This window comes from Aedes aegypti, chromosome 1 (assembly GCF_002204515.2).
Source record: "Aedes aegypti strain LVP_AGWG chromosome 1, AaegL5.0 Primary Assembly, whole genome shotgun sequence".
Lineage (NCBI taxonomy): Eukaryota > Metazoa > Arthropoda > Insecta > Diptera > Culicidae > Aedes > Aedes aegypti.
The window spans coordinates 262,411,263-262,420,438 of NC_035107.1; the positions used below are offsets into that span (position 1 = coordinate 262,411,263).

At 45.1% G+C, this 9,176-nt stretch overlaps 1 protein-coding gene across 1 annotated transcript; it reads right to left on the reverse strand.

Annotated features, from left to right (window-relative positions):
• Positions 1-277: 277 nt before the first annotated feature.
• Positions 278-8,187, reverse strand: LOC5576738. The gene is made up of 3 exons (XM_001656167.2): positions 7,715-8,187; positions 2,199-2,422; positions 278-2,032 (listed from the first exon to the last, which is right to left on the reverse strand). Exons 1-3 carry the CDS (start codon positions 7,945-7,947, stop codon positions 1,617-1,619), a joined length of 873 nt encoding a protein of 290 aa, XP_001656217.2. The 5' UTR covers positions 7,948-8,187; the 3' UTR covers positions 278-1,616.
• Between the last annotated feature and the right edge of the window lie 989 nt (positions 8,188-9,176).

A 9,176-nucleotide genomic window follows, 5' to 3' on the forward strand; every position in this document is an offset into this window, starting at 1 on the left:
TACTTTTGACATCCAGAAAGTTTCATTGAATTCTGAAGGGGTGCTGCCAATCGCGTGTTGAGTTGGCTTGATATCCGTCAATATTAAACCAATGCATGAGAGCCAGATTTAATCTATATAAATTAAACATTATTTACGATTAAAGTTATTAAATAGGATGAAAACTACACTACCACATTCAACTGCTAAGAGTGCAGCGATCCTAAAGGAAGGAAACCCTAAACACAATGGGAAGTTTCTTTCGCATCATTCTATTCAGCCCAATTGAAACGCATCGTTTTAAATCTCTCTCTTTTCAAATCGAATCTTCTCTGTCTCTTTATTCACTTAATACCTTAGCGTAAAGTTTGTGGGGTTGCATCTCTTGTAGTAAGCATTCGCATGCTCCTTATGACTATTGCAGCATTTCAGTTCGTCTTTGTTTTAAAAGAGGTGGCGGGGGAGGGGTATCTTTTTAACTATTTGCAATTTGTTATTGTACATTGGACAAAACTAAACGAAATAAAAAAAGTGATTGGGATTTGAACTTTTTGTTTCCGGAAAATTCTGACAAGCGCGTTGTGATTTACTCTTCGCTGTTTTCGGGGACGGCGTTAAATTACAGTTTCATAAATAAAATAAATTAATTACACGTGTGGTCGCTCTTGGATTTTCTTCACTTTTGAGGGGGCGGGGGGCAATAAATTACTAATCACTAATAAACACTACTTAAGATTTGTTTTTGGAGAACGGAAGGGAAGAGTTAGTTGAAAGACGTCGGTCGCGACTAAATAACGAATAGATCGGTAGCAGAACGGAAAGTCATTGAGCGATGATCATCGGGGTTGAGATTCGGCTCGCTTCAGTGCGCACTCGCTTGCTCGCTCGCTCGGTGCAAATTCTCTCATGTGCTAAACTTTCGTTTCCCTAAAGATGATTTTGTATTTGTGTATGTACAAATTGGCGGGCAGGCGGGCAACACAGCGAGAACGAGGGGGTTATTGATCGTTGCTGTATTGTGGATGTCCCATCGCCTATCATCAGCAAATCGATGCGCGCAGTTTGGCGATCATGGTGATGATACCCGATCTCGGATCGAATCGGAGAGAACTCTCTTGCTACACTCTTCGCGACTGATGGGCTGTAATTGTTTGTTTGGCGGGATGGGTGGCGGTTGAAGAGATAGGAAGAGGTGTGTTTTGGTGAAAGATTAGACGTCGGTGAATGGATCGGTTTTCGTCACGATCTGGCGTGTCGTATAATTATGGCAGGTGCGGTGCGTGTTGATAGGAGCGTAGACGGTAGAGGAGACCTCGATTCTCCGGATCTGGACGGATTGCGCTGGTAGACTCGTCAACGATGCGTTGTCTCGCTTTCTGACTTCCATTGGAAATTGTTGGTTAGAGACTAGATTGAGGGGTGCACGTTTCGGTGCCAGGTGGACAGGTGTAGACTAAAGCTGGAAGGGGTGGGTTGTGTAGGGGGCCCAAGATGATTCCCCAGGACAGTGTGGGGGTCGGCACGAAGACTAGAGTAGTAGTTACAGGAGCCATAGATGGTGCTTAGAGGTTTGTAGGAGGAAGTTTCCTAGCCTAATATGGTTTCGTTTCGGGGTGTAAGGGTGCGGAAGAGGTGATTTACGCCTTGGGGGCCTGGGCGCTGTAGGCGAGGTCTTGAGCGGTATCGTAGCTACGGGCATAAGGATACTGAGCGCTTCCTTGAGACCATCCCTGAGCACCGGCTCCAGACGACCATCCACCAGTGGCTCCACCAGCACCTCCAGCCAGGGCACCAGCTCCCAGAGCACCAGCACCAGCAGCAGCAGCACCTCCGACAGCCTTGGACAGAAGACCCAGAGTTCCGGCACCTTCAACAGCTCCTCCGAGGAATTTCTTGGCGGCGAGGACGACAGCCAGAACCAGGGCAACCTTAGAGACGAGCAGAGCCTTGAATGCCAACAGAGCAACTCCTCCGAGGAGCAGGGGCAGCAGGGCGAACAGCTTTCCTCCGACAGCCAGGACAAGTGGGCCCAGAACCTTCTTCAGCTTCTTACCTGCAATGAGAGTGTGCGTGCAAACAGAGAAAGAGAGATGCCCCCAGATAGAATCAAGTGTTTGTGAGAGTGCGTGCACGAGGTTTAGGCGTACAGTGCATAATCGTGCGACGACAAAAGTCGGGTAGATCGGTTAGCAAGGTTTGGTTAGTTCAACGATACGGACCTTTCTTCAGCAGTCTACCTTCTTCGATAGAACGGGCAATGGATTCCTGGGCTTCCTCTGGCAGCTTGAACTGGATGGAGCGGGCAGTGAACAGACGCTTGGCAGAGTCGACGGCCATGTCGAACAGGGCGTCGCTCTTGTCTTCGGCGGTGGCGGGCAGGGTGCTGATGATTTCGTTTTCGGACACGGACTTGCCCATGCGTTCAACCGGGACAGTTGGGTCTCTGCGGAATAGAGGGGAGGGGGGTTGTTTGTTAGAATTGTGTTCAATATGTATTACACAATAAGATCAGCGATAAAGATCGAACAGTTATGTCAGTTGATAAAAAAAGTTCTATCGCAATCGAGATTAGAACTCAGACCTTCGTCAAGCGGGCTTTCCCTTTAACCACGGCTCCATTCAACACAGTATGCTTTAAAAGCCCCAAAATTTAGCGTGAACGGTGCTTGAACAGTTTAATTTCGGTCAAAAAAAACTGAAAATGGGAATAAAACTGCAGCACCGGTCCCGAACAATTAATTTTGCTTTGTTCTAGTTTTCTTCATGGCTGGCGCAATTAAAAACTCTCAACGGCACGATCCACCCCGAATCAAAGGGAACCAAATCGGATGTGGGTCAATCGGAATTTCGGAAGCTGAGGTGCTCCAAAAAACCAAGAAGAAAAAACGAGAAGCATCGCTTCGGTCGATATGCATATCAAGCGACGACCAATTCGGATTGCCGCCATCGTGACGACGGAGATAGAGAGAAGCGAAGCAGAGTGAAATCGGGAACGCACCCATCCGAGGAAAAAGTGGTTCGCGCTTGCTCGCGATGGAATGCTTTCCACTTTGGCGTTTGTTTTGTTTTGGTCGGTTCGGTTCGGCTTCCCTGGTGAACAAAAAAGTGTTAATTGATTATGGCCGCTTGATGGTGGAGGAGGAGGTGGAGAGTGGTGTGAGAGCACAGGTTGATTTGAGCGCCGCCGATGATTGGATAATTGCGACAGCTTTTAAGAAGCCACAATCCAAGCAATACGGGGTTGCTCGATGGTTAGCATGATTTTTGCTACTCTCACTCGTTTTGTGGCCGGATTTTCGTTTTTTCGGGTAGGGTTGATTAAGTGGCTGAGGGGCCGCCACGAAAGTGCAACGAGCTCGCGTTCGCCCCGAAGAAGAGGCCAATTATCAACAGGTGCAATGAAGTGTGCACAGTAGCGTGTGTGACGGCAGGAACGGACGGATCCGCGGAGCTGGAGAGAGAGAGTTGGTGAACTGGGTGGATGTTCCGTTGGGGATGTTCCCCGGGATCTGGAGCTCTGACGTGGGAAAACGGTTAGGCTCGGCGAGAATGCATGTCAGGGCAGGGGTTTGGATATGGTGATTGTTGCCAGATGGTGTTGGGAACGAGTTTTTTGGAAATTGAGGGGTTTGGAGCGTTGTTAGAAGGTAACATGACCTAGATCATGGAATTCTTTGCAGCTCGAGGGTATGGATCAAAACAGTTTAAGTCTGAGAAGTGGAGAAATCACAGCCGAAGCTGTTTCTGATGTGTTCTGGATGGATTTTCGATAAGATTCATGAATTGACAAACAGATGGCGTTGCCTTAAGTTATAGAAGCACATATGTCGTTTCTAGGAACAAACAGCTTCGGAATATGAAACCGAACTACATCTGAATCCGAATCTACATATGAACAGCTTCAGTAATCGACAAATAACCATCGAAAATCTTCCAATTTGACTGAAAATCGCTCCAGTCTTCGATCTTACACATAGATGGCACCTCTACGCAAGTGTCAGCCAATATCACGATTACCAATTAGGGTTTCTCAGTTAAGGGTTCTTGTGTGCAATTCAGCTGTTATTAACTGGGAGCTTTCTTTGCCAAAGTTGCCATTTTCGCATTCGTATATCGTGTGGCAGGTACGATGATTCTCTATGCCCAGTGAAGTCAAGGCAATTTCCATTACGACATGATCCTGGACCGACCGGGAATCGAACCCAGACACCTTCTGCATGGTTTTGCTTTGTAGCCGCGGACTCTAACCACTCGGCTAAGGAATTCGTGATTAATTGAATGATGTGACGCTTGTGACAAAGCCAGATCGGCTTTCACGGTTTTTATGTTTTGTCATTCAAATTTATAGATTGACAAATAGATGGCGCTGCTGTAAACTGACGTCTTTCTAATGAAGTAGAGATGTCGTTTGCTGAACGTGAAGCCAAATAGAAGACCGAAAAACAATCAAAAGTGTAAGAATTATCTTTGGAAATCGGATAATTTGACAGGAATCGCACTTATCTGGAATTGAGGAGCTAAGTTTTTGTAAAACCAGCTCTGGAATCGACGTTCATCTGATTCAGCTGGATATCAAATCATCTGAACTCAATCTTTCACATGGAAGGTATCTTTAAGAAATTCGAATGCATCAGCTCGGATCACGATTATGAATATTTTCCTACGCTTTCCGGAAAGAACGAATTCATCATTTGGTAAAAGAAGCCCTAAAACACGTGAATTTTCCATTGGGTTTCAGTGGAATGGTTGACAGTTCTGCGTTGCATTTATTGCATCTTTAGTGTTCATAACCACATGGTTTGTTTGCTGAGGAAATCAACATTTGCCCCTTGAAGCAATCGAAAGTTATGACCCACAAAGTTATTAGAGGAGTGAATATTCGCAAGTCGCTCTAAAAAAATTGAGCGAGCGATTTAAAGCGACGACTTTTACCAAATCAAACCAGAAGTTTTAAATTAAAATTTAATGACCATCGTCAGTTCTAATCCTGGAGAGCATAATGACTGACTAGGCCGATTTCTATTAAAAAAGATGATTAAGATAGGTTGCTTGTACTTTGTTTGTGAAAGTTTGGTAAAACCAGTCTAACACCTTCCATCAGAAGCATGAAAGTCGTTTTGCCGGCCACATTCGTCTTCTGTAAAACAAAACTATGTTGAAAATGGCAAAACTTGCCGTTCTTACTATTGGAGATTGTGTCTTTAAATAGAATGAGATCTTGGATCTACAACCAGCTAGTTAAAGGACAACAGCCTGAACAGAAAGACGAGGGGGACCGCAATGGCTAATCAAACTTTTATCGTCGAGCAGCAGTTTTGTATTTTTTCATAAGCTTTGCTCATCATGAAACATAATTTGTAGTTGGAATGCCTTGTTGAAGTCTTGTTTCTCTAGGCATCTGAATCCATGATTGTTCCGTGACCTTTATTCATCGAATTTTCAAATAATAATGGCCATTCGTACTAAAAATTTGAATCAAATTGATCTCTGATGAATTTCATACATATGATTGCAGGGATTTTTTTATCGAAAGTTCGCATATGTCATCATTCGAAGATTGAACAGCAAAGAAGCTTGAAAATTGCTCGAAATCAATGCAAGGCTCAAACGAAAGCAAAAGAAAACAAAGATTTGGGACCACATTTGACAGTTTGCTGAACAGTTTGACGAATCCAGCAGATGACGAAACGATATCACAGCTGCTTGTGCAAAACAGAAAATGCTGAAAAGCCTTAGAATCTACTCGATTACAGGTCAATCAAAAGCAGATATATGAATTTTTGCATCATTCAGAGATTCAATAACCTTTCAAGTCACGTTTTGACCGTTAGTAAGCAGATTAGCGAATCAGTTTAAACATTTGACAAATTTTCCGCTTTTGATCGATAAGGCCAATTTCCAGCTAGAAATGAAACTTGAGGTAGGTTGATGTGTTTCTGTAGGATGGTTGATACTTTGAACCGGTTTGACAACTCCTGTCGGTGCTTGTGATCCTTACACGAGTTGTGCAACTGGGGGTAATGTCGATACTGGGCAAACAAGTCCGAACGTGTGTGGGCTGCATGATTACGTAGCCAGCAGAGTTAGTCACGCCAAGAATGGCGCAACTTTGAGAGTGAAAGTTTTCAAATATTTATGATTAAGGGTGTGGAAATTAAAGTTTGAAGACGTGACAATCAAAAGCAGATAGATAATTTTTTGCAATATTCAGAGATTCAACCACCTTCAAAGTCATATTTTGACCGTTAATAAGCTGTTTGTTTAGCGAATCAGTTAAAACGTTTGACAAATTTGCCAGTAGTTTCTGTTCACTGATTTCAAGGTAGAATTGAAGTTTGAGGTAGGTTGATGTATTTCTCTCGGATGATTTATGCTTTGAACCAGTTTGACAACTCCTATCGTTGTTTGTGATCCTGTCACGGATTGTTCAACTGGGGGTAAAGTCAATGCTGGAACAGAGTTAGTCACATCAAGAATAGCGCAACTTTTGAGAGTGAAAGTTTCCAAATACTTATGGTTAAGGCTGGGGAAATTCAAGTTTGGAGGCGCGACGTAAGAAATGGGCATGTTTGATAGATAAGTTTGGAATTTGAGCAGACTGTAGAGTCAAGTTTATCAAATTACTTATGTAACATCGTGAAGAATCTCTATTGAGTAATCGTTTTCAGGATTTAAGTCAAATTAAAACCTAATTTTGGTCTTCACGACCATAATAAAACCTGAAATGTTACTAGGGATTGTTTTATGAGGCTAAAGCACCGAATAGACCCATTCGAAGGTCGTTGAATCTTTATTATTGAAGGCCGATGAGGCACTTTTAGAAATATTCGAGCAAAAAGTTGAGGCGTACCGAAATTTCAAGCTTTGATAAGTATGACCTCTTCTTGGTTAAAGATTATTAGCGACAACAGAGTTCGAATTACTCAACAAGACTTATTCCGGTGAGATCCAAATTTCGGTTCAGGCCTCCAGGGCCCAAGCTCGGCGGCATTCCATCACGCGTTCGATGATATAATTACCGCGCTCTTTCCCAAATTGCCCAGCCGTGCGTCCCATTGACCGAATGAGTTGATCCAGTAAGACGCACCTGCCCACCATTGACCACAATATCCAGAACTCAAACCCAATTTAGCCACGCCACGCTTTATCTATGGCCAATCAATCATCGCCGCCCAATCACAACCAGGCACTCAGACACCCTCGATCGCGATCGCGTGACGCAGCGAAAGTAGTTCGCCGAAAGCGCCACGAGTTCGTCACACTTCCCCTTATGCGATGATATCTCTCGGACCGATTTTCGTTCGGATCGAAATTGACATTCCGATTCCATTCGTTCGTTCGTCGCCGGTCTGCATCTGATAACGGCGAAGAATTCGCTGTCACTCCACAAGCGCATAACTAATGAGCCGTTCCACGAAACAATCGAACCACGCAGATTAGCGCACAGAGTTCGAACGATACGGCGAAGGATAGTGAGAAAAAGAGTTCATGCGAGCTTCACAACCACAATTTTCCCGTCCTTCCGTCGAGGGCAAAAAGATTAAATCACTTGCGCAATTGTGTTTACCGAGCCCTGGGAAAACCACCATTCAATTGCATAACTTTACACTGTTTCCGTTTCACGTGGCGGTTTTTGTTTTACTGTTCGTTTGGCATAATTGTTCTTCAATCTTGCGATCTTTGATCCCTTGTCGGCACAACAGCAAAAAAAAAAAATGAAGAGTTCAAAATTCACCTTGAGAAAGTAACACCGGGCACGATTTCGATGTTGTTGGCACGGGCAGCACGGTTCAGAGCGGTAATTCCTTTCACGGCAAAGCAGGTTCCCATTTCGTCGGACTCCAGACAGCTTCCGAAGTACCGAAGGGCCATTCCCAGGCCACTGGAGCTGGAGGATTCCTCAGCCGGGGCTGGGGCAGCCACGGCACTGGCCACTAGTAGGGCGAATACGGCGATAAACACTTTCATGATCTGGCTGTTCTTGCTTCGAGATAACACTGTATCACAAAACACTGCGTTCGAAATTTTTTTCTTGCGTTCGAAACGATAAAGTTCTTTTAGAACAAGTCACGGCACTCAAGGCACTCCTACTGTGGGCTGCTCTGATGATGATCACTCTGCGAAGGAGAGTTCGTTATACTTCAACGATCGTTAATGAATTGTACTCCTATCTCAATATTGTAACCCCTTATATAGGACCAACAAAAAATTGCTTCTTTAAACAACGAGATGATGATAAATTGTAATACCAAGATATTATGTTAAATAATTTTTATATCGGCAAACACGCCCGAAAAAACGACGAACACGACGACGAGACGCGAGAGCCACGCCGTACACGCCCGAAGAGGAGACCCGAATTCGGAAAATACACACTCACACACTCTCCCGCTCTTTCACTACTCTCACTCGCGATCGCATCCGTTGCTGCTGCAACATTTCTTTCTTTTTTCCGAAAAAAACTCCACTAAAATCTCATCAACATACGAGCCCGCGCGCGCAGCAGCCTTGGCGCGATCGCGAGAGATCACCTCTTCTGGCTGCCGCCGCCATACGACGATCGCTCTCGCTCTCACCAAGCAGGCGTGCGCGCGCGCTTACACTGAGATGTTGCACGGCGATCTTCACCTGGCTCTCACACACCATCATACACATGCTGCCTCGGCGCGCATCCGACGAACCGGCTTCTTGCTGTGAGAAAGCGAGACCAGCTCCCAAACCCCCCGCCCCGCTTGACTTCGAAGACGACGATGACGACGACCCTTCATAATCACAAGCCTGATCCGAGACCGATCCGATTGTGTAAGATTTCTTCCCCGACGACAGCGACAGCTTCTTCCTCATGAATCGACCTACGACCGTCGGCACACATACCTACCCTGATCGGTTCGACCGAGAGGCTGCGGGGAGGAAGTGCGTGAACCTTTCGTGTCGCCTCGTGACTCCCCTACACGCCGATGACCGATCCTCCCCCGAAAAATCGAATTCCAACGATTCAACGCCGTGTGCTGTAAATACACATTTACATAAATTGGCATCCATCATTTCGGCCGTCGTCTCCAAGGATCATGTGTCGGTGTGCAAAAAGAAAAGTTAACGGATCTTCGATGTGTGCCACTTGAACAATTACGAGGTTTGAAGGCTATTTTTCCCCTCAAGGGAAAAAAAATGCAACATTCCTCGCTATAACGTATGCT

Excerpts from the sequence above, each read along its gene's own strand:
- LOC5576738 (XM_001656167.2), bottom strand. The coding sequence starts at position 7,947 with ATGAAAGTGTTTATCGCCGTATTCGCCCTACTAGTGGCCAGTGCCGTG. Across the intron at positions 2,423-7,714 it reads CCCGGTGTTACTTTCTCAAG|AGACCCAACTGTCCCGGTTG; the intron begins GTGAATTTTGAA and ends TCTATTCCGCAG. Across the intron at positions 2,033-2,198 it reads AGGTAGACTGCTGAAGAAAG|GTAAGAAGCTGAAGAAGGTT; the intron begins GTCCGTATCGTT and ends CTCTCATTGCAG.